This window comes from Pararge aegeria, chromosome 3 (genome assembly GCF_905163445.1).
Source record: "Pararge aegeria chromosome 3, ilParAegt1.1, whole genome shotgun sequence".
In the NCBI taxonomy this organism is placed as follows: Eukaryota; Metazoa; Arthropoda; class Insecta; order Lepidoptera; family Nymphalidae; genus Pararge; species Pararge aegeria.
In genome coordinates, this window is record NC_053182.1 from 9336634 (window position 1) to 9363843 (window position 27210).

Genomic DNA, 27210 nt, shown 5'->3' on the forward strand with positions numbered 1-27210 from the left:
GGTCATAGTGATATCATACTTTGTGCAAAAAAAATCTAGTCGAGATATAAATGGAATATTAATAATAACACTTAATGCAGTAATCGATTTGTTTTATTTACAAGTTGTTTAGTGCGTATGTAATTATTTTTCACAATTTTTACAGTTCCGTTGTAGCCACTCCCCAGTACTGCTGCATTCGACCTTCGAGGTCCAATGAATCCTGGGATGGTGCTGTTTTTTCTTGTATAACAGCAAAATCATATTCTAAATGATAAGGCATAAGTCTCTGAAGCGAACCAAAGTATGCAGCATTTGGTCCACCATTTGGCATTCTACCCGACCCAAATCTCAATTCAGGTTTCAAGTTATTACCAAAAGATCTAGCGCTCCCAAAATGTTTTGATAGGAATGGAACTTTAGACTTGTTTTGTTTCTGAATCTCCGGCTGCCCTGTCAAATGAAGCTGAGGGCTGCTTCCAGATAAACCTTTTAAATTTTTTAGGCTGCTATTCGTCTTAATACCTTTTGATAGATTATCGAGTTCCTTATCAAATAGCATTTGAGTATTTTGTTCTAGCATGTACTCCCAGCATTTAAATTGTTCATCAGAAGATGGTTCCTCCTCATTTCTCCGCTCATCGTCTTTTTCTTCTTCAACTCGAACTCGTATTGCTCTAGCCACAGCGCCGCGAGGTCTTCTTTCAGAAGCACGAATATGAGACCTAACACTTGCGTAATGTTGATGGTTTACTATTTCACTTGGAGGTCTATCACTTTGTCCACTTGGTGATGATCTATCGCTAGTTGACTTGGGAGGTGTAATCGAATGGCAACAGGGTTCCAAACGAGAGCAACAGCAATCAGGCCTGCATATATTCTTATTAGTGGTAATTGTGTTTCGAAGCTCACGCATAAGCAAATCAACGTCCGGGCGTACTGTGTCAAATCTTACAATAACAACAGAAATACAGTCTTCTGTTCCGTAACTTTGAGCTAAATCTTGCAATCGCTTTGCTGCTAGCACTGGATTTCTCTCAGCCCTTACTTCTGATACAGCAGCATCCACTGTTACGGCATTCCAGAATTTCCCATTAGCTAATATCAAAAATTCATCATCTTCTTTGATAACTGTTTGTATTATATCTGGATCAGGTACTGTATTTGGATATCGGGAAGAGTAACCTAAACGTTTGTTATTTTCTATCCCTAAGCATAAAGTTCCGGTACGACGACTTAAAACAGCTTTCGTATTGCCAACGTTAGCTAACCTTAGGTTATACTTTCGAGTTGTCTGGCCAAACCCATTTTCCGTTGCAATTATAGGAGATAAGTGGCACATTATTAGGCAGGCGCCCTTTCTTTGACCTTTTTGTTTCAATTCTCTATGAGCCGAAAGGACTACATATTTCATGTACTCATTCACAGTTTCTTTAATAGATTTCTCTTCAAGAAGTAATCCTGGCAAACTTGACTGTAAAATCTTAGGTACTTCAACATCTGTTTCACCATCTATTATCGCAAACAGACCTTCTTTATTGCAAAATGATGGAAGACGTATTTGGGCACAAGATAGTTGCAAGCTCTTACTGGGACACTCAGAAAACCCTGTCACCCAAGGGGTAGCACCATTTAATTCTTCATGATAATTACTTTTCTGAGACCATGTAGTTGCATTTTGGCCAGTAACATCTACAAGACTTAGCGGACGTTGACATTTGTATGCATTAAATTGGGATGGATCCATTTGTAACTTTTTATTGCACGATATATCTAGAAATTTCAACTGTTTTGGAGCAAGCAATCGCAGGTCGATACTATCTAATTCATTATGAGCGAAGTCTAATATTTTAACTGAAGCACTGCATGCAAACATCGGAACACTGCGTAACCTATTTGAATGGGCACGTACAACTCTAATATTATTTAACTGTGGCAAGTTATCTGGTAACTTAGTCAAGGAATTACCTGAAATAATTATCTCTTCAACTTCCGGCCAAAAGCTAAAACAATTTTCTGGTAAGCTTGTTAAACAATTGTAGGACATATGGAGTATTTTTAAACCACGAAATGTTATTATTACATCTATAACTTCGTCTGTTAAACAATTTGCTGTTAAATAAAGACGCTCTAAACAATGTGGCGAAGCACCTCTAACACGAGGCAAACGGCTCAGTCTATTGTTTGATAGGTTTAAAATATTTAATCTGTCACAAATTGAGAAGAAATTTTCTGGAAGTGATTGAATGCAGTTGTCGTGGAGGAGCAGCTCTTTTAAAGGTGATCTTAATCGTGGCATTGATGGAAAGTTAGTTATTTTGTTATGTGCTAAATGTAAATGGCTAAGGCTTGAGAGTTCGCTGCAGAATAAGTGATCAGGAAGTGACGTTAGTTCATTGTTGCTGGCAAAGAGTTTTGTCAAGTCAGAACAGCCGCTAAGCCATTGTGGCAAGGACGATAATTTGTTATGTGACACATCGATCTCCACTAAGTTGATAGGTGGCACCATAGTCGTCAGGCTATCCATTTCTGTAACCAAATAATCAATTTTATTGAAATTTAGGATTATTTTTAAAAATATATATATTTCAAAAAGTTAAACTTACGATTGTACGGAGCATGTAAAATTCGTAATGAAGCACCGTGTAAGGCTAGGTGTTGTATGACATTGTGGGCTGCATATAACTCGCGAAGACCACGTAACGCAGACAGAACCAGTACCTCGACTGCGTTGAATGAAACATCCAGAGAAACTAAATGCTGTAAAAATAAATCAATTTACTATTCGTTCCTATCCAAACTATAAGAGGACTTAAAATTTAACTCAAACACTCGAACCTGAACTAAATTGACCAGTATATCATTATTTCATCATGTTCTACAAATAATACAGTTGTTCAGAGATTTGTGCACCTAATTGGTATCTTTATGACGTTTTTCACTCACTTTCAAATTTCAGAATTATCCAGATAAAATTATTGTAAGGAACGATGAGTAACTAGTTTGTGACTGCGACTTTGTCTGTGTTTATATTACTTCTTAATCCGGTAACAGTTTGTTTTCCCGGATTAAAATTATTCTATCTCTGTAACCAGAATACAAGCAGCTCCTATGTAAATATAGGCTCCTCCGTAAAATGGTTCGCGGGACCTATCCCGGAGTCCTTATTTGGGGATAAAAATATTCTTTGCTCTGCTTTGCTATATCAGTGCCAAATTTCATTTAGCTCATCGCAACGGTTGAGCTGAACATACGTAACAAAAAACAGACAGAATTTAGCATTTAAAATATTAGTATGGATGTATTAAATACTGATAATTTTATATTTGTGTACACGTAATAGCCGGTAAGGTCAAAGCTTACCTCATAATTTCCAAGGATAATGCTTCCTTTCAATCTGTTATGACGGAGGTCGACGTTCGTTAGTGGTGCGCGATATTCGCATTTAGTTTCTTCCCCTGGACCCATTTGATTTGTATTATTTAACTGAAAATATAAAATGTAACTTATTTATTACTAGAATTTTATTGTTTGATTATTGTATTTAAATTAACACATTGGTTGATTTCATAGGTTTCAAAATATTACTCCACGCTTAAGTTTTATCTCTGATAATCTTAAGGAGTTAAATAGGGTAGTCATGGTGAATGTCGACAGAAGTGTTTTAAAAATATGTACAATGTGTTAATGTTTATATACATATACATCTAAATAGGCCACTGCGCGACGCCCGTTTGGTGCATTAAATTGTTACATTGGCATGTCGCGTATCGGTGTCGCAAATCCATGAGTTTTGCAACCTCCAAAAATCGCACAACGCAGTTATATAACTTTCACTACAGAAACTGTAAATCAGTTTGAGTAGCAAATTTTTTAAGGTGTTGTTTAAATAATTGAATATATTCGTTTGTAACGAACAAATATAAGATTCCCTTATAAGATTTACGTAGCAGATTAATTAATCATTAAATTCTTATCTGTTAACCGAGATAGTTATTCTAGCTTCCGCAATTGTATTGGTTACAGGGCCATTACTCATTAATCTAATCAGAAATAATCACTTGGATGAGAGCAGCAGCTAAGTTTCTTGCCGGCTTCTTCTCGGTAGTCTGACTAGTGAACCGGTCGTAGATTCACTACAAATAGCTATAATTAAGTTTCAAAAGTGCTTACAGAGTGAGCCTACTGGAAACAAATTTATTTAGGATTTTAAAATTTAGAATTTCGTCTTGTCAAGTTCAAATTGAAACGAACACCAACGGAATCCCAAGGCTTCTTTGATTTAATAGATTTTCATTATTTTCTTTCATTATTATTTAACTTACACTAAAATGTTGTATCAGATTCCGCGCTGCTACAAGAGTCCTCAGCCGGGGTAGTCGTAATATGTAGTCGAGGGAGTGTATTTCGTTATCACTGACATTGATCTCTTCTAATCTGGAACATAATTCGGTCGTGATTTAGTTTTATCAATATCATTTCTAGATATATTTAATAAATTTCCCGTATAATGTATAATATAAAATACTTATACAATATTTAAATACGTAACAATATTCTTTGAAACAACTTCACTTATTTCATATTCCCTCGAATTGCCCGCACAGGTTATCAGTTTTTCAACATGGCTAAAATTTTTGTTCAGTAACATATGTTTTATTGCGATCAAATGAGCGTTGGAAGAGTGTTAGTCCGATTTATTAAAAATTAAGCGGAATTGCAGTAATTGATGTACAAAATCAATAACAATAAAATCAATAACAAAATTAGTACCATATTGATACTAGTTTGTACCTAATATCAAAATGCTTACTAAATTACTAAATACTATTTGCTTACTAAATTACATATCAGGGGTCGCGGTGAAACCCCAGTATGAAAATAAATATATACAACGTGTAACGAAATTACGAAATACTGTTGAAGGATGCATAAGTATATTTCATAGGGAATCACCCTGTAATAAATATTCAATCTAAACAGCATATTTATTTTCCTAAACAAACTAATTCAATAGTTCTAAGTGTTTACTTGTGACAACCCTATTGAAGATAAAATACCGAAACTTCATAGATGGTACCTACGCTAGGCGACGCGTATTTATAAAGTGACAAGAATGACTTGATTTTACTGTTGCATGTGATGTTATCTGATTTCTTTCAGTAAAAATTATGTCAATGGTTCACTTAAAAACTATTAGCGTTTCGGTTTCACAGATAAGTCTCAGAGACAGTAAATTATCTACTTTAAAAACGCCTGAAATATTATTTCGGTTTTCATTTACACGTTGTATAACATAATATTTATAATCATCTCATTACCAGCCTACTACTTACAGGGCCCGGGTGTCCTCTCGGAATAAAAAGAGCAGAGAAATCTCGGGCATGAAAGTTTCCTCACGTCAAAGGAAATGAGCTATTTAATTATTTTATTCAAAAACTCACTAAGAAAAGTTAGAAACGGGGTTCGAACTCGGTCTCTCCAAGGGGAGGCTAAAGTGTTAGCTACCAAACTATCACAAATTATAACCTCAACGATCGTACAAACAAACCAAAACAAATATTCAAACAACTTTTAATTTTTTTTATATAAGTCGGTCTGATTGACTAAAACAAAATTTGAAAATATTTTTACTTTATGCCGCGGACAAGGTCTCGGGTAAGCGCTAGTGTCTTATAAAAATAATTAATTAAATTAAGTAGTCACACAGATATTTAATAAGCAATGCGTGCTAAAAGTAATATCTACCCACTTCAGTTAAATTATTATGTGAAATCGATATAATGGATTTTATCTACATGATACCAATTATGTATTTACAAATATGAAATACAATCGACCTATTATTACCCCTACTTAGTAACAATCAGCTTTAGCTGTAAATAGGCCTGCTGGTGGGATTTAAACTAACCTTTGAGATTTCAGCCCGCCAAGAAAGCGCAATATAAACCATTGCGTCTTTTCAATATATTCTTAACTATAGAGATGATGTCATCTGTTTATGAACGTAAACACAAAACTAATAACCTACCAGAAAATACTAGTCCGATTTGAAATCCAAATTGTTTCTAAAACGTATGTATGGATATCCTTTCTTCGTTTACGATGAAATATTTGTAGTTCGTAACGTAAGTTTGGTAACATCCGGTAATAATATTTAAAGATTTTTACAAACTTTCTCTGCTCACAGAGACTGCTTGTCTCTCGAATGCTTAAAATTGCCTACAATTTATATCATATCCTTATACATTTTTGTCTAAAAGTAATTAATTGGTGTGGTCGTAACATTTTAATATTAACTAGCGTTAAGTTAATGCCTCGCCTTAATTGATTTATTTTCAATAATATATTTTCTTGAGTTGTATACATTTTGTAGGACTAACCTTGTACAATGTATATTCTCGTAGATAACCACTACAGTTTTAATAATACGTAAGTGCTTGAACAATAGATTTTATTGGATGCTCATAGTTTCTATAGTGAAGTTTCGCCGTATGTTAATTTTTGACCCACAAGATCACATACCGTGACTGATATATATATGATAAATATAACGTTTTTGTGCCTACTTAAAGAAAATCATGGCTCTTTATAATCAACCTTTTGGTGTTTTCTTTTAATAACTAGGAAATAAGAATAACGTATACACATCTACTTCGAAGTAGAAAGTAAGTTGTAGTAGGTAGAGGTAGGTTCCCAATTAAAACTTACGCAGCGAGAAACTTAAATTATTTGTTAATTACTTAATTTTGATGAACAAAGAATTATTTACTTAATTAGTGTTTTCTAGCAAGACGTTATTTACTGTATAAGATTTATTGACATCCCGAAAAGTGTTTGTTTTTTTATTTTGGGAATAAAATAGGTGTTTTCAATACTCCGCAAAATAAAACGCTTATAAACCATATCCATATAGAGGGTAACTAACATATAAAGCATACATTTTTAATCTACTATTTAGTTGCAGTACGTTCAACTGCCGCGTTATTAAAAAAAACATCTGCCGTACACTGCTGTACCTATACGTCTACAAATTTTCACATTTAAAAATAACCTCATACAGCCACCATATTTTTTTTTATAAATTAAAAATTTGAGATTATTTAACGATTCTAACGCTCCCTCCTTATACTTATGTCTGTTCAGACAATTAGAAGTTATTATGGAACGAAGAAACTCACATCCATCTATTAAACCTTACAAACATTACTCGCGTACTCATTTGTCGCGTTAATATTCGCACCCGTTTTGTCTAGAAGCATGCGAATATATTAATAATTGCTAATTAACACTAATTAATAAAAAATCATTACTAAGCTCACCGAATTTAAATTCCGCATTATGCATTAAGGACATACACTCTGGATGCAAAGCCATGTTTCGAAGTCACTTATTATCACTATGTATCAGAATCGTCTTACACCTAAGCACAATGTAAAACTCCAGAAAGTTCGTTTTAGGTAAATATGTATGACCATCACTAAGAATATATTCTAACTGACCGCGGTAGGTTCGCGCCCCACTGCGGTGCTTGAGCCACTACAGACATCAGTCAAGACGTGTTTTTGAAGCTTGGTTAAGTATGTATCTAAAAGTGAAATAGTAATGCGGTAAGTATATCGTTTAAAAAACTAAATAAAAATATGAGCAACTAACTCGGTCGCCTAGTGGATAATATATTGCAAAAAATTTATATCTTTTTTTTTGCGCTTAATGGGGTTTTCTGCTTACACCAATACCCCATTACTGACCTTTTAATCAAAAACTTAGTAGAACTTAGGCTCTTTTAAATCTTTATAAAAAATGCCCGTGCAATAAATCGATCCTAGGACCTCACAACCCGTATTCGATCATGATTAATTGATACACCATACATACACCACCACATATATTCAGTGGCGTGCACTTCATACATGCACGAAAGCACTGCATACCCTAAAATGTATATATAACTCGTATAGGAGGAGATTTATTGCCGTTTTATGCAATTTACTGCTGTATGCATACCCTGGTAAGAAACCTAGTGCACGCCACTGCATATATTAGTATTTTAAGGATTTTTATCAAACTAAATCTATTAAGATGTTTTTTTTTTACTGAACGTAGTAGTCACTTCCAAAAATATTCAGTCAAACGGTAAACCGTAGCATCGTAGAGGAGGCGTTACGAAACCTTGCGCTACATCAGATATGTCAACTATGTCAACGAAATTCAAGTTACTCTATAAACTCAGTGTAGAGTTTAGACGATGATTTGATTGATCTACGTGTCGTAAGCTGCAAGTGAACCAAAGTGGATAGACCAATAGGTATTTTTTTTATTTTAGTATTTTTTTATTCCATTACAAGTTAGCCCTTGATTGCAGTCATACCTGCTGATAAGTGAGGATGCAGTCTAAGATGGTAGCAGTGGCGTGCACTGGGTTTCTCACCAGGGTATGCATACAGCAGGAAAATTGCATAAAACTGCTAAAATTCTCCTCTTACAGGAGTTATATATCAATTTCAGGGTAGGCAGTGCTTTTGTGCATGTATGAAATGCACGCCACTGGATGGTAGTGGGCTAACCATTTAGGAGTACAGTTATAGTTCTATTACATCCATACCCCTTATCGGTTTCCACGCGGCATCGGCATAGCTTTGTGGCACGTCTTCGGAGGTAGGGTAGTAACCACGGCCGAAACCTCCCAGCCCACCAAACTTAGCACTAACACATCGACTTAAATAGAGATGTCATATTATGATGTTTGTTAACAGTGAGCTTAGCTATAGTAACATGTTAAATAAATTGTTTGTACTTCGTAATTGACGTTGGTAGTTCTATTTTACAAAATGGCATGATAGAACGCGAGTCGATATCGATGGAAATAAAAAAAAAATAGAGATTTAGTTTTTGTATATTCGCTTTTAACCTACGTTCGGGTGCCCACTCGATAATGGTTCCTATGCATTATCATACGGGTACCTACAATGTGTAACTACAAGAAATTGTCGTTTATGCAAAGCTAGTTATAAAAGTGGTACCAAGTCCATGGAGAATTATAGTATTTATAATAAGATACATATAATAAGAAATATCTGAACCTTCCTCGGAATCGTGCTATTGTGGATGGTTGATTATAATCATTCACCTTGCTTAGGTTTATGTTTTGATCCTACTCTTTATTTTATTTTTTCGTTTTGTACACATGTAATAGCTGCTAAGGTACCTACACTTGTTATTGACATACACATCAGCTCATGATATTGTATGTGGTATTTTTAAATGTAAAATGTGTATGCTGTAAGAGTGCCTCGTAAATAAATAAATAAGGAGAAGCTTCTGTACTACGGTTTTAATAGGAAATTCATAATTCTACATAAATAACGTTATAAAGTTCGCTTAAAATACGCAGAGATACGAGATCCATAACAACTATGTTTACATTTAAGGTCGAATAATCCCTGATTATTATGTTACTAGCTGTTGCCCGCGACTTCGTCTGCGTTTGATTTTGTTTTTTGATGTGGCGTTAAATTTAGTTGCAGTTCTAATAAAAATTTAAAGTATTCAGTATCGCTAAGCCTTAAATGAGGGGTTTGCTGCTGTTCGCTGAGGAGTTCTGTCCTCTATCTCCTACCACAGTTTGGGCAAAATTAAACACATATTGTCACCTCTATAATACAAAAATTATTATTTAAATCGATTATAATTTGTCGGAGTTATGGTGTAAAATCGTCAAACACTCATCCCCTCTCCTAAAGGAGCCGAGCTTAATGTCGGGATAAAGAGTATCCTATATTACTACTTACACTTCCAAGAATATGTGTTCAAAGTTTCTTGAGGATCGGTCAAGTAGTTTTCGCGTGAAAGCGTAACAAACTTACATTGACATTTATAATATTAGTAGGGATAGGGATAGGGACAGGGGATGGTATGTTATCGTATGTGTTATACGGTTAAATGGTATATATTAACTATATAATAGAAACAAAGTGGTCCTAATAATACACGTTTAAATGTTATTTCAAATCATTTCAAATAGTTAGGGTTTCATTTTTGGGTCATGTTGGTTTTTCGGTAAAATTTATTGAGAGACTAAAATTATAATCTCTTCTTGGGCTGATTTTTCATATAATCCTGCGATAGATGAAAGCTGAGTGGTGCGCATGCAAGCAACCTTGTCATTAAGAATTTCATTTTATAATAACCTCGCAGTATTTTAATTATTGTTAAAACTTAGGTATGTTAGGCATCATGTTATAAAACATTTACTCTACCCTACACTAAATGAATGAGTACTCTACCTTTGTTCAGACTATATGCAGTCGTTACTAGTTCATAACTATTTTTAGTAAGTGGATTGTTTATATCCACAAAATACCTTGTCTTAAGTTTACTTGAGCCACAGTTTGGCAACACCGCCAAGACGCAATGGACTCAGCCGATGTTACAATACACACGCATTATTGTACCGTTTATCTATGGTCGATCTATGCAATCGTTCAGTTTTTCACTCTCGATTTCCCCTTTCGTCACTATTTCCTGTAATACTACACATACTATAGTAACCACTTGTTACAAACCTACGTGAAAAAATTGTTTAACTTTTCTTTATTAATCAACGAGGTTTGCCCGCGTATTCCATTTGTGTATACTGTATTCCCTATTCCCAACCGATGTTATAAATTCAATGGTTAATTAAAGGTATCATTATTAATAAAAAGGCTAATTTTTTTCCTTAATTGAGATAAATACTAAAATAAGATATAAAAAAAGAAATTTTCTTTCTATATCTTATTATAAACTTTGTCAAACTATCTTATTTAATTCTTTTTCTATATCTTATTTTAAACTTTGTATTTTTAACTTTGAGTAAATTATTTACGTCACAAGTCAATGCAAAATAAAATATTTTTTATTTATCTTTATATATTATTAATTTTATTATGTTATTTATATGTCGACCTCAATTATTATAACCTTTTTTTTATATTAATCTCAGGGTTTTATTTTGATGGTTCCAAAAATGATGGCAGTATTTCCGCGCTGATCAGCCAGGCTGATCAAATTATGCGGCTTACTAGACTAAACTATTTTGTGCTCTTTTCAGAAAAATAGTATATATCTTTGTCTATTATTTCAAGTTCGTTTTAGGCCATCAAAATCGTTTTAGGCCTCAGACATGGTGAGGAAATAACAGAATGACCGTTAAAATAAAAACTTACAATCGCATAATATGAAATATACATTTTTGCGGGATAAAAAGCCCCTTGTCACTCTCCGTCCTGGAACGGAAAATATGGAAATCCGTAGCTCTACTGCTGCGGGAAAGGTGGACAGATCTACAAATAGAGATGATAGCTGTTTTCATCATCATCGTCAGCTTATTATTGTCCCAATGTTGAACACGGGCATTCCCTTCCATAGGAGAAAGATTTTCAGAGTACTAATGCAGCTTCACAGTTACTGCAATCCCAGTAGACCTGGATTTATCTCTTGTGAGAGTTTTATAATTAAGAGTAGTCAAGAATCGAAAAATACAATCCATGTGTAGTTAAAATGAATATAAAGAATCAGAAACCAAATGGTAAAGATAATGCAGCTTAAGACTCGCAAATAATTACAAAAATGTTGGTGTCGGCAAAGAGCAACTGTTGAATTTCTTGACGTTTCAAATCCCAAATACCTATATAATAAGTACCTGGAAACTTCCACTGAAATGCCACACAAATATTTACCTCGCACCAGCGTATAATATTCTTTCGTAACATTTTAATAATTTATTATTGTGCTAGTTAGGAGTCAATTACTTTTATATAAAGTGCATTTCGGAGTGAATGTTCTTTTTTGTTCCAACAAAACGTCCAAAAAACAACAAATTCTTCATCCATACAATAAATCGTGCATAATACGAGTACACGAATATGATAAAGAAAATGTTCTTTATGAGTATTTATCTGATCAGTATGTAGTTAATTCGCGGAACTAAAGAATGAGCGGAAGCGGTAGATACCTACAATATAAGTAATTCCATCAAAAACCATCCGCAAGTCATGGCTGAAGTCGATAGCATCAAATAATTGTTAATTAGGAATTTAATCACAATGTCTGTACTTAAACTATGAGTATATATAATTACTTAACTACCTATAAAGATTCGCACATAGATGCACAGATGCACAGGAGTCAGGAAGGTGTGCTTATGATAGTGCGTACAAAATAGGATCTTTGAAATTGTCGCAGTTTAAGAAGAATGTCAAACAGTATTTACAATTATAAAGAATCTCATAGTAGGATACATATATTTGCGATAAAATGAATATTTTTTACAATGAAACTTTGTGTAAACGTACCTTTACACATCAATCATATAACAAATATGTAACAAAGTGACTTTATTTACGATCAATGTAATAATTAATGAACACAAAATTCAATTACTTGAAAATAGAGAACATCTAATTAATATAAAGCAATATATCCATCAAGGTAGTTGCCAACAGACAATACTTTAAAAAGTACGAAGTGATCACGCAACACGTAAATAAAATACTTGATAAAGACACAAACAAGGCCGCCAGCTAATGGGGGTTGCGCGTAAAGTGAACGTAACCGGCACGGTCCGGCGCACAGATGTAGATAGAACGACGCCCGTGCGACGTGCACTCGGTTCAAAAATTGGCACACAACGGAAAACTAACCAATTAACATTACAAACTGTTAGCTTAATGATGAATCAAGTGTTTTTCTACGCGAAGAACGCTGAGTTGGTATTTACCTCTTTAACTTTTAAACTTGTTATTAGAACCTTGAAACTACTTAGGATCTGCTTGCCAAAATATCTTACGGATTACAAACTTTTGTTAACTTCGTATTGTATAGAAGCAGGCGTTATTTTGCGGAATTCCATGATATATTATGAAATTAAGCTTCATTTGCTATACTCCTTGAGAGCAGGGAACCTGTATGGTGTAATTTATAATTTCTTTAATCTTTATACTCCACGCCAACCAGATCTTCGGCAATGTACCCTCAATGTAATTTAGTATTGACAAAGTATTTTTGTGTGGAATGTGTCTACCTGCCTAGATAAGTACAGACTTATTTTAATGGTAAGTAATTACCTACTAGAAAACGGCGTCGACCAAAGGTACGATGGGCAGATGAATTAGAGAGTGTGGCTGGCGAGAACTGGCTTGAAAGAGCGCTAAACAGAGCTGAGTGGCAGAAAATGGAGGAGGCCTTTACCCACAAGGGGTCCTTGGTATCATAACTCAATTAGTCAAAAAATTTGTTTTTTATTTAACGTAACAAATTTGAAAAAGCTTATATTGTTATCTATTTTTATATTTATTGGTTTTTTTTGTTTATATTTTGAATCAAGGAATAATAAAAGGCTTTTTATTTTTATTTATTTATAATTACCTTCTAGGTAAGGGCACCCGTTTCATATAAGGCAAAATATTTTTGGACGATGTTATATGGAGATGGGCCTGACTAGGTTACCAAAAACTGGAACGAAGCTGCTAATATTAGTAAAGCTTTTTATAAGCTGACCATCCAACTTCGCTTCAAAGAGGGAACGTAATGATGATGATAGTAATATTATTATAGGTACGTTGCGAAGAAGAAGAAGGACAGTTGGAAGGACAGAACAGATCTATGAGGTACGCATTGCAACCGAGGAAGCAAAGCATTTGACTGTACAATGTACGTTGCTTCCAGTACAGATAATGAATGCAAGTTCAACATCTGAAATATAAACAAGTGGCACGTATACATTCACAACTTTGGGGTCACAACTCACAAGCTTAGAATTCATTGCAAGTAGAGAATAACATGTATTTGTAAAAGTATTATACAAAACTAAGAATTTAGGTTAAAGATTATGTCGTATATTACTGTATTTACATAGGCAAAGCATAGACACTTTAAAATTTTACATCGTAGTGTGATGATGGTCCTAATTAGATTTATGAACATAAAACTATAGCTACGGGTTCCGGTACAAACTTAGCCGGTTGTTCTTTATGTTATCGACCTCTCACATGGTTAGGTTTGATTGTAAACAGTGGGTGTTAGACAGACATTAGCGAGATTTGCTCGGTTATTCTGACTACATGTACGATGGGTGATAGTCATAATTAGATTAATAAAGTTAAAACTAAAGCTACGGGTTCCAAACGCGCCCTCGGGTTAGAAGAAGAATGCAACAAACTTAGCCATTTATTCTTTATGTTATCGACAGATCACATGGTTAGGTTTGATTGTAGACAGTGCGTGTTAGACAGACATTAGTGAGATTTGCTCGGTTATTATAACTAGATGTCTAATGGGTAGGTGTAAGTATAATTAATTTAAACGCTTTTCAACTTCCGGTTTTTATTCAGATGGAGTTTTGACTTGGAAGTACTAGTTATAGCTTTGCCCCGTATGAGTTATTATTTTCTAATGACTCACTAAATCGTCAGTAAATGAGACGGGACATTTCTTTTTTACTGTGTGTCCAATAACGAGCTAGCGATAACATAATTGCATATTAAAGAAGACGTAACTTTTTTGACAAAAACACCCACACAAATATAACCGAACTTTATACACGGGCATATAAAGTTGCCTTAGCAATTGCCGCATTTTTTAAAATTATTTCTTATTTTGAATATGTTTTCAAAAATCCAACAATTTCTATGGAGTGTCCTACAGGAGCTCATGGAAGGGTCATTCCCAAAACATAGTAACTCTAAAGTAACCCAATTAGAACACTGATTTTGGCGGCACTATGCAGATAATAATTATCTTTGGCTCTAAGTAAATTAAAAAAATAAATGTATTATTTAGTCAGTTTTTGCCGAATGTATGTTAAAAAAATAAAAACTGTAAGTACAATTTAGGTAAAATTTCCTGTAAAATTTTCTTTCACCTATTTCAGCCAATAGTTTACACCTGGGTGGTTTTCTGATGCTAGCTTTAAGTATTTTTTGTAAACTTTTACGTAAATAAATTGCTGCCTGATTGACTACATTGGTCAATATTTTGACCTGAGAGTGTTTTTGTCGATGAAAATACTACTACATGTACTAATACTACCTTTAGCTCGTACCTGTATATAATAACACAAAGGTTTCATAACACGATTAACCATCAATCTTCTATGTCAAGTCAAAATATAAATAACATACACCTGAATATTCGGTGCTCATTCGATACTTCACTGGTTATTTGTACATCCGGTTTTAAAGACAAGCATCAACTATGAAGACAGTGAAAAAGTACAACATACCAATAAGCTACCAAAGCATATTTCACAAAAGTATCAAAGCCAGGAAGGCTGATACTGAGATGCGGAGCGCCACGCTTCGCTAGCGGAGCGTTAAGAAATAGACCCGTAATGGCAATGTATACCGATTTAATGTACTCGAATTGTGCGCCAGATGCTCTTCGAATAGTTCATTTTAAAAGTATCTTACCTAACAAAGAGTAGAGAAAATGAATCAGCACAAACAAGTACAAACAAAGATATCCTATACACCTAAAACGAATGGAAACCATATTTTTAAGGAAAATAGCTGATTTTTTATTGTTTCTTGTGATTTGTATTCAAAAGCATACTTAATAAGATTAGCGATCGATTTCAGTCATGAATGCACTTTCAATTTCATTGTTCACAGATACAACATAGAGACATTTTACTAAGACGTTGACTAAAAAACGCTTCTTTAAAGAAAATGTTGGCAATAAAATAAAATAAAAAAGTAAGAGAAGCATATAATAGCCGCCAAATTGTAAACTTTTTGTTAAATTTTTATTTATAATTTTACTATATGTTTATGTGGTGTACAATAAAAGTGTATACGTTCATTCATAATTTTAAAATATGTGATTTTAAATAGAGTTTTACATTGATGATCTGTAGATCATCAATGTAAAACTCTATTTAACAAAGTAGTGTACTACTAGTTGTGTCTGAAACTCTGAACGCTTGCCCTCGTCTTCTTTTTTATCAACAGATAACCTAAGAATAATGATTTACACAATGAGGTGTTATACAAGCTTAGATTTACGTCCAGTTAATTTAAGCAATTCAATGTTTTTAATTATTTATTTACTAAAAAAAGTAAAAATATCTTTAAGATTATCTGTATCCAAAAAAGCGCCAAACACAACGATGGTATTTGTTCGACTTGGTTTTTTCCCTTTTGCTTTATTTTTTACTAGCTGACCCGGCGAACTTTGTTCCGCCTTAATGTCAATAAATAAGCAGATTTTTTTTTTATTGGAAAAAATACAAAAAAAATTAAATTTCTACATCAATCATTCATAATTATTTCTGTATTTTAGTACATAGGTTGCTCTTCATTTAAGTACCTTGTGATACACGACATTTTTTGTTTTATTATCAGGCGCAAAAACAAACAACGCAGATGGTCTTCCGACCCGTGAACATGCCACGTATAATTGACCATGGGAAAAACATGAATGTTCTAGATTTAAACCACAAACTTTTAAGGATTGGCCTTGTGATTTGTTGATGGTCATGGCAAATGCAAGACGTATCGGAAATTGAAGTCTTTTAAATTCAAACGGCATATCGGTTGGGATCATCGGTATCCTCGGAATGAGAACTTGCTCACCTTTGAATTTTCCTATCATTATCGTAGCGTAAATTACATTGTTCATCAATTTTCTAACCACCAAACGCGTACCGTTGCACAGTTTTGGTTGGTTTATGTTTCGAAGCATGATTACTACGGAGCCAACCTTTAGGCGTAAATTGTGCGGTGGTAAGCCAGGCACGTCCAAAGAGTTTAAAAATTCAATTGGATAGTTGGTGGCTTCATCTTCATTTGTGACGCAGTCAATAGATTTGAATGAATGCATTGTTCCAATGATCTTATTTTGAATTATGTTGTTTAGGTCATCTACATCTTTATTCTTAGCCGCTAAAATTGCTCGCTCACTCATCCATTCATAATTTTTGTAGTTAGAAATAATTTCTGGAAATACATTGTTGATAAGTTCGTCTTTTGATGAGACAAAATTACAGAAATTATTTGGAAATGATATTAATCCGCTCGATTCATCGACAGGTACTTGACCATTACCGATAGTCAGCAATTGCTCCGAGAAATCTTCAGCAGATGTATCATTAAGCAATGCAACTCTCATGTTTGTTGTCAGTTGCAGTTTCTTCACATGGCGCCATAGATTTGACGATTTGAGGCAAGCGTTTATTTCGTCGGCAGCCGTAGATCTTGGAATTACTGGCAGTATTTGGCGGAAATCACCAGAAAGTAAAATCATTGCTCCTCCAAAACATCTCGAGTCATTGCGTAAATCTTTTAATGTTCGGTTAAGTGCTTCTAATGCACGTTTATGCGCCATTGTGCATTCGTCCCAGATGATGATTTTCGATACCGCTAAAACTTTGGCCATTGCTGAGTGTTTTGCAATATTACACGTTGGTTCTTCAATAGTTTGAAGATTTAACGGTAATTTGAATGCTGAATGAGCCGTACGGCATCCTTCTAACAATGTGGCTGCTATTCCAGAAGAAGCAACTGCAACCGCTATGTTAGATCTCGCCCGAACAGTTGCTAAAACTAATGACATGAGGAATGTCTTGCCAGTTCCACCAGGGGCATCTAGGAAATATAAACCACCATTTTCATCATCGATTGCCTTCATTAAAGTATCATAAACTTTCTTTTGTTGGTAATTCAACAGGGGTACATTCGTTTGAACTACTAAATCTAATTCCTGGTGATCATATTCACGTTCCCGTTCCAATTCTCGATTAAATGCGTCATTCATTTCACGATATGGTGCTGGCATTCCTAACCTGATTAATAAATTACCGCACATGAGGTAACACATATCTTCGATCAAGAGTAAAGCACGATTATGTATCTCCTCATTCATCTCAATATCGTGATTTCTGGAACTGACACGAATTTGATGTAAAATATCTTCTGACATATTATCCTTGTATTTGTGCCACAGGTTACATGGGTTTGATGGAAAACATGTCGAAATTATGATAGCGAATAATGTGCGTATCTGACTTGGAGATGCACAGATAATGGCTTCAGCGATTGTCGTATCCCAATGACTATCGTTTTCTAATAACTTCAATTCTTCACATGCAGCACGATATGTTGGGAATATTACACCATTAACAGTTCGTAGTGACTCAAATGACGTTGGCCCACGCACATTTACCAGCAACAACCGCAAATAGAAACATTCATTATTCTTTGGATGAACTGTATACATACGACCAAGAGCATCAGTAGAACGCACATCTGGATACCCAGGAACCGCATCGCCTTGCTTCCGTCTTTGAAAATTCTTCGATGAAGCATTCCAAGTATAATAACGTGGCATCTCCGAGTAAAGCAAAGTTCGTGCAAACTGATCGCTTTGGCAGATTGCAAAAAAACTGGTCAATGTAGTTGCTGGAGGTGTTTCAGCACGTTGCGTAGCATTCGAAGCCGTGAAATATACTCGTTGACCATTCTCCAGATGCACCGCCAAATGCGTAACAGTAGGATGACGTTCGTGAATGGGAAATGCGAATATACGCCAAATCGCTTCATTACAGTTCACATAACGACCAACTTGATAGCGTGAAATTTCATCGTTGGTATTCGAGGATTGCAATCCAAAAACCGCCATATCACTGCCTTTCGTGACATATTTGCAAATATATTTTATGGACTTAACTGAATTGCAGTATTCAACGTTGCAATGTGTCTTGAACGATTTAGAAATAAGTGGCGAATATGGAACAATCCAACTGTTGTCGACAACGAAATCCATTCTTTTCACTTTCGTTGTGACAGTTCGACCGTTGTCATCTGGTGATCGACGCCGATACAGCGGATAACCATCATTGCCAGTGACAGTCTCCGCCGTTAATTTCCGTGGATATCGTTTAGAGCACTTTCCATCGACCATGCAAGGTGATTGGGGATTGATGGCACCACACGGTCCATGAATCATATTAGTAGTAACAACATCATGTAGGTCTGGATCGACTTCATAATCAGGAATCTCAGCACATATGATATCATCTATTTGGTCAGGCTGAATTCTTTCCACTAACCAAATAAGAATGTGTGCGTGCGGCAGGCCTCGCTTTTGCCATTCGATTGAATACATCCAGCATCGAGTATCTCCAAAGACGCGTTGTTTAACAATAAAGTTCATCAGGGACCGAATTTTTTGCCTGAATATACGTGCTGTGATGTCGTGTCTATCACTTGATGTTTGTCCGGGAAGCAGCAATTGAGTAATTTCTATCCATTTTGGATTACAGGTAAAAGTAATAAAGAGATCGGGCCGACCGTAATGACGAACATATGTCATTGCATCTTGTGCATATTCATGCATATGACGTGGACTACCAATGTATGTCGCCGGCAGAATAGTTAATCGACCAATATTAGCTGCATTTCCTTCAGTATTAACTGCATCACGTAAATGGATGTACTCCTCAGAACGCAGTTTGGCTTGGTTCAACCTAATGAATGTTAAACGTTCCGTTTCTATTTTTACATACATGTCAACGCAATACTGCTGAAACAATCGACGAAACCGCAGCAAATAGTTGTCAGCATTTTGACGAATCATCAAACGATATGCGTAATAATTCATTGAGCTAACTTTCTTTGTAGTTTCTTCACCTGAAATTAAAAATTTGATAATTAACCATTTCAAAGGCAAATTTTAAAGGCAAACAATACAGACATTAACCATTTTTTTAATAAGCATTATTTTAAATCAGTGTCTTTCACAAATAAATGAAATAAATTATGATACTGATACTCACCATTCAATGGATTTTTCATTTTAATATTAAAATAATATCCATCTTCTCCTTGCCAAAACATCAGCGGGTATTGCAATGTGTCATATGATCGATGAGTTTCAGATATTTGTTGCAGTTGCCCAGTATCGCGACGTGTAAGCACAATATCGCGTTTTTCCAATTGTTCACCAACAATCAGGATGGCAACTTCGTCTACTGTTGGAGCATTAAATGTCCTTTCGTGTGTTCCAGATGGTCGTTTATCTGCTTTGATAACAACTTTATAGTCATCACTTGGCATGCGCTCTAAAGCACTCTTAAACAACCTGACCAACGCATGATGTTCATGAAGCAGACACTGCAAGTCTTGAAGAATTGCTCGCTTCATTCCTGCATTGATCTCTAGGCGTCGATCAAGTTGTTCTTCCATGTTGCCCATGAAATATATTTGTAAAAATTTATTCTGTGTATCTTCGAAAGGTAGTAATGATCCAATTCGATGATGAATCTGTCCTTGTATCTACAAAATAAAAACCAGACAGTATTAACTGGGTTATAAACACTTTTTTCGGTGGGAGAGTAGAGTTCAGAATTAGCAAATATACTACATAGGTACCAATAGATAAAGTAAGTTATTCTTTAACTACATTCTATATAAGTACAAAAATAAATACCTTAAATGTCGGATTAAATCCCCGTTCTTCGATAATATCTGCCCCAAATGACGTCATCTGGAAACAACCATTGTATTTTTGAGTATTTGCAAGAAAGTGGCGTGATTCTTGTGTTTCGCCACAAAGCAATGAATACAATGGCTCAGGTGGCGGAGTCAACAATGGCAATTTCACTTTACCATTAAGGCAGCATAATCCAGGCGTTTCTCCGGAAAACTTTAATGCACCACAATACTCGCAAACTACGTCCATTTGCCCAATGCAAACGCTAGGATGCAAGCTGTAATCATTGCTGCAATCGTATTGAAACGCTGCTCGATTCAAATCAGCACTTGATAAATATCTTGTTCTGCGTCGCAAATTATCTATTTGTTGACCTCTGTTGTTCGCTCGACGATTCTGCATTGCCAACCGAGCTGTTTCACGGGCTGCTTCACTTTGCTCTCGTGATTGAGAAGCACGAAGTCGAGCCATACTATCGCGGCGCTGTTCACGTGCAATTTCTTGTTCTTCTTCAGTCCTTTCATTTGCAGTATTTCGTATTCTTCTTGCATCACGGCTTTGTCGGGAAAGATTCGATCGTCTTGGTCGCGGCATTATTAATTAAACTTCACTTCACCTAAAAACTTAAATTTTTAACCATACCGAGTTTTATAGTTCACTTCACTGTTTATACGAATGGGCAATTGGGCAATAATGTTAATTATTTATTTAATAGAAATAGTTATATTATTGATTTCTTACAAATATCAAATAGTCATCCATACGTCATTACATAGCTGTCATTATACGTCAATTTTGTTATTCCAAGTCTGATTCTTTTTTGTTATACCACGTTTTATAGTGACTGACGTTACATGTCAAGTCACACGGGAATGATGTCGAACGGGATAAAAAGTATCCTATGTCCTTCTCCTGGCTCTAAACTACCTCCCTGCCAATTTTCAGCTAAATCGGTTCAGCCGTTCTTGAGTTATAAGTGAAGTAACTAACACGACTTTCTTTTATATATATAGATTATGTTATGTAAGAAGACCATAGGCACAATAGATTCCCTGTCCACAGCAGATTCCTGTCCAGCACGTTAAGTTTGTGAGCATTCATTGCGCGAGCTTTGGTCACGCAAGCACATTTGTTCGTAAATAGAACAGTAGGTATGGTGAACTATACGTAAAAGCAAATTTATCTTTCGCGAACGCATATTCAGTTATTATTTAGTTTTAATGAATGATAAATCATTTGACGAAGTATCATAAAACCTAACGTCAAAGATGCTTCGAATCCCAAATTCTGTACAACTCAAATCAGAATTTGGGACTCAAAGGATCCCAAATTTTGAACTAATTAAATTCCTGGACATATTTTTTAGAAATATTCCGTTTAACAACAACATTTTTATTCGCTGTAAAGTGTTGAAGAATAAAAGCTTTAATATGAGATGTCAATACTCTATTTTACTCTGACGTTACAGTGTTTCATTACTCGAAAACGACTCTACAATTGCGAGCTATGTACTTAAACAATTGTTTTGCTAAATGGACAATCCAGCTGGATTTATTTCCTAGGCCGGGCTGAATTTGGCACTTCGAGACGTTAATTTACCTACAATAAATATATGAACATAATCTCAGATTCAGAGCACTCAGTGTTCCTGAAAATGGTATCGGCGCTTTACTTCAATCCGGCCAACAAGATCGTTTTTTATCGATTTTTATATTAAGACACTTACTGTGTGAGTTGACATATATCTTTGGGCAGCTCGCTGATCCTGTTATTACTAATATCCAGATGCGTCAGTGCTTGAAGCGTACATGTTTGCGGAGGAACGGCAGGCAGGGAGTTCCCGCGCATACGAAGCACGCGTACCGCAAACCCGTCGGAAGCATGTTGCGTGAGTGCCACAGGAAGGCAGGAACGACCGCCTCCGCTGAGGTCCAGGACATTTGGTGGCTGGGTGCTTTGTGTACCCTATGAAAACCATATAAATTTAATAATTATACCTCGATATTAAAGGTTACCAAATAATATATTTGTATGACTTTGGTCTGGATTTTATTAGATTCCAGACATACCTACATTTCGCCAGCGCGTTAAAAAAAAATACCGTGTTTTATAATATTTATTATCTATTCATTTAATTAATCGGTTTTACAGTTCCAGAGCTTACCTCCTACACTGTTTGTAAATAAAACGAATCTTAATTAGATTTTTACTTATAAGAAAAGTGAACAAAAAACATAATGATTTCTTAAAATTTATGTTAATTTTTCAGTCTTTACAAAGTATTCGTATAAAAAATACCTAACGAGTTGGTTACTCACACCCTTTGTTTCTAAAGTTAAGAAGCTTTTGATCTTGCTTTCGATAATGGATTGATTGGGAATTTGCTCTTACTACACTCGGATTCGAATTTAGAATCGAAATTATTATTCGAATAAGAGTTCTTAATACACCTATCGTGAAGGTGCGTTGGTAGATTGAGTAGATTTAGGTAAAATTGTCAATTTCATTATTTGTTTAGGAAATCACATTTAACCAAAAATTAACTTTGCTATTCTATTTCCCATTAAGTGAAAAAGAAATACTTCAAAGGCATTTTTTCTGCATCTCAGTTTAGTTTATTCATACTCATAGGTATACGAACGGCACTTGTACCGTTCAGGTCTATATAAAGTTGATAAGACAGTTCGAAAATGAAATTTAAACCAATGTCAGCTTCTCATTACAGCAGGTAGAAAGTTTTAAACAAACTAACAGTTAGCAGTAGAGAAAAATATACGTTGTATTTTTTTTTCTCTACTGCTGTCTGTTGTGTGTATATATAATATATAGTTAAGTATAGGTAATAAACGTACCGAGTTTTCACACTTTTCTTTGAACGTAGGTTCTAAACTGTCCATAAATACAACACTCTGTTGAGAAAACACATCTAAACTATCAATCTCCTCCTCTTCGCACTTCATTTTATTATTTTCCACCATTACAATGTAGTTTTACTCGCACGTAAATAATAAAAACATAGCAATATCTATTTACAAATGAATGCTAGTTGTTTTGCAGAATCTCGCGCTATTATTTCGCATTTTAAGTAAGCGTATCAGAAATACTTATTTAAATAATATTGTTATTCAGAAAACGTAAACAAGATTAATACTGCTTGTAAGTAACTTTTAAGCTATAACCGCAACTACATAGCGGCTGACGAACCCAACCAGTGCTATGCTCAAAGACTACGAAACATTCTAAAGTTTAATATTCAAATCACGTCCATATTCACTCGATAATTTTAGTGTCCTTGCACGCCTCCTTAGGTCGTTATAAGCTTGAACTTAAACTTGGGATTTTATGAACACCACTGTTTTGATTTGTATGCGAGTAAGAACGCATGCCTTCTTGTAATTTGCCGTTGTTACTTAACACATTATGTTTCTTTCAGTTTTTTTTTGACGTTATTTTTTTTTTTTAAGTAAAGATATTGTCTTTTGTTACGAGTCGTTATTGGAGTTACAAAAGAGCGCGTTTGAGTTAATGCTTAGTGCTGCTGTGACTGAAGGAGGTCGGAAACGCTCACGCCGTAGACATTTCTGATGTCGACCGTGACAATGGTTGTAGGGTGATGCACATATTGTACACTAATGCTAAAATCACCTAATACATTTTAGATACCTCGATAATGTTAAAATAATTTAACTTAAAATTACTAACAATAAATATGTAAACTCTTGAAATATTTTCACTTTGTATTTTCCCGAAATCTAAAAAAGATGGGTTAGAATGTGGCTAACATATTAATACATTTCCCGGTCTTTAGCAACAATCCTAGGGTTTTCGCCACAAATAGATATTTCCCTAAATTCCTGCGACATATGGACGGAGAGCTAGAAGGGGAGCCTGTTTAACATGTCAATAATTCTTTTCTATATTTTATTACATTTTTAAAATATTATCCTCATATAAGTGGTATAGTTCTAAGAATGATTATTTACAATAATATATTTTCTTCAATATTTAAATATATAAATCTTCCATTGAAAATGTACTAAAAATCACTTTCTAGGTCTTCGCGATCAAGAAATTCCCTGATTAATAGCAGAAGGGCCGAAAAATATTTTCGTCCCGTTCAGTACGTAAACAACAAACTACCCAAAAAACTTTTAATTTATTGAAAACATGGTAGGGTACACAATATTTGAATTGATAAAATTTAAACTCTCACCGTTATTAAAAGGGTTGCCTACGGTTATAATTTAAAAATTGCACGCCGATGTTGACTTCCCACACTTGTTAGACAAAAAACAATAATGGCTCGTAAAGTCAAATATCTCCGGCCTTTATCATATTAAACTCTAGTTATATAAACAGAAAATAATAGAAAGCACGTAAATGTGTAAATGTCTCTGTTTATGTAAATAATAACTCTTAATTGTGCTCGTAATTAAGTTTTATGCGTCTTAGAGAGCAAAATGTGAGATTACACAACCCTACTTAAGTACTTATAAAAATATTCATGAAAATGTCAAAAAGATGTAAAAGTGAGCAGATTTCTAGCAATTTGTCGCGATTGCTGATGGATCGTTAGTTTGCGAAGTGTACCGGAATCAAAGCCCAATCTGCTTAAGGTAAGCAATTTTATAGGCAAGCACATTTTGTAGAGCCGATTATTTTGAAGAACTTGGTTTCATTCAAATTACTCTACAGTCTGAATAAGTTCTTCTGTTTATAGAGTTTTCCCCAATTAAAATTTCCTAGAAACATGTTTGTTGATCAACACTAATTTAGCTTTAGCAACATTATTCTCATTCCTATCATCCCATTTTATAGCTTTACCAACAACAAATTTTGATTCTATGTTAAGTGCCGTCAACTTTATACCTATATGGTATCTTTGATTAACTGTCTACCTAACTGAAAACGTAGTCAAGTGCAAGATTCTATTACTAAAGTACTATGAAAACCAACATTATATAAAGTCCTACCTCTGTCAACCAGCAGAACCACATATTACGTTCCCACACGGTGTTAAACCCGAGGAAGAGATGGTTTACTCCAGCATCCAACAAGCTGTTCCCTTGGTGACGCGGTTTCACACAAAGAACGAGCTTTTGAGCCTTTGGCTGGCAGAACTCAATGCGGCCGCCACTTAGCTCTAATAAGTCCCACGCTATTCCTGTAACGCACAAATATATACTAAGGTAAACATTCAAGGTTAAGTTGATAAAAGTTTTGAAAATAACTATAGAACCATGAAAATAGTGAATACTACAACTTCAAAATAAACTACTTCAGTTAACAAAACAACTCCGCTTGAAAAAGCTTAACGGAAAATACGCTGAAGGTCGACTTCATTGAATTCGAACACTTATCGTTTTTCGATATTAGATTTAAAAGCATCTATTTAGAAGTTAAGAATGCAGGTGTTTTACTCACCATAGGTATGAAGTTGTGATCCCAGAATATGTGCCACTCTTGGCTTCCATTGCGGAAACACGTGACCTTTAAGAACATAAACAGTGCCCGAACGTAACACTCCACCGGATCGGCTAGCAGGGCCTGCACACCAACGAAGTGTATGGCGCAATTCCGGATCTACAGCCAGTCGTAGCTGCCTAGCTTCCGATGTCCATCCATTCTTAGCCAAAACGTGATCCTGGATTCGCAAAGGGAACTCGTTCAAATCCAAACGCCGCGAATTGTCTCCACCAATTTGGATCCAAAGCGTTAACTCCTCACTGAACCCGAGTTTCTTGTTTACATCTTCGACAGTTGTGTTTGGGGATATCTTGATGAGTTTGCTGGGCGAATCTATAGCGTAGGGCTCCAGACCATCGAAAACGCGTATCCAGGTAAAATCGGAACGTGGTTTGAATCCTCTTGTGGAAGCGAGTCTCCGAAGCGATTTGCGGGGCGCGGAAGGCGATGAGGCATGGAGGCCGTCGTCACAGACCATGGCGCGGATGGACGCAAGGCGCGGAGGCCAACGCCGCAATGCCCGTGCCCGAGTCCGCCAGCCGAAGCATGCCGTTGCATTACAATTGGGTCGACAGTGGTGGGGGTGGGAAACATGTCGTTCGGTCAGTCGGGAATACGACATGCAAGTCTAATTTACATATCGAAATTTAAATTTACCTAATCTTTATTGAGAATTTTTTTGGCTCAGTTGAATTCACTTTTATTCTTTTAAATGCTATCCCGTTGGCCGTTATAATGGGTCCAAAGTTAAAATGCTTATGAAATAAAATAGGATAAGAGAGCGTCAAGCGTAATGCTTGGTTCCGCGCCGTCACACACCCCACCTGCTGACTCACCTGTTGTATTCGAGACTATTCGCCCCTCTCTTCAAAGAAATAAATTATATAACGTAATGTCACAAATTGCTTAAAGTTCACCTATGATTATCTAATATTAGAACACAATGGGTGCTGCGAATTTTCCTTTGAATTGATAGGACATTTTTCTGAAGAAGCCGTCGCGTATGTCAAATTAATTTAGTTCATAAATACGCACAGTTCAGGCCCGTTGTAAGATTGTGTTTGTATTACTGAGTCAAAAATTTGGTCCACTAGGCCCGGACGGCATCATTTACCAAAACTAGGAAAACAAGACTGAAAATCCCTTCTTTGTTTAGATTATTTTTATTATATTGATGTAGGTACCTACACTTAGTAATTTTTATATTGTTAGTCACAGGAGAGCCAGGCTCACAGGACAGAGATTTTTAGAGCTTACTACACAGCTCCAATGCGAGTTGCCGAGCTTCAACCATTA

General features: G+C 35.3%; 1 protein-coding gene across 1 annotated transcript; it reads right to left on the minus strand.

Annotated features, from left to right (window-relative positions):
- Positions 1 to 139: 139 nt before the first annotated feature.
- Positions 140 to 26392, minus strand: LOC120637217 (protein phosphatase PHLPP-like protein). The gene is given in 9 exon segments (XM_039908937.1): positions 140 to 1971; positions 2383 to 2508; positions 2586 to 2739; positions 3343 to 3465; positions 4305 to 4416; positions 22175 to 22413; positions 23301 to 23441; positions 25422 to 25612; positions 25873 to 26392. Coding segments are annotated over 9 exon segments (3438 nt in total).
- Positions 26393 to 27210: the final 818 nt, after the last annotated feature.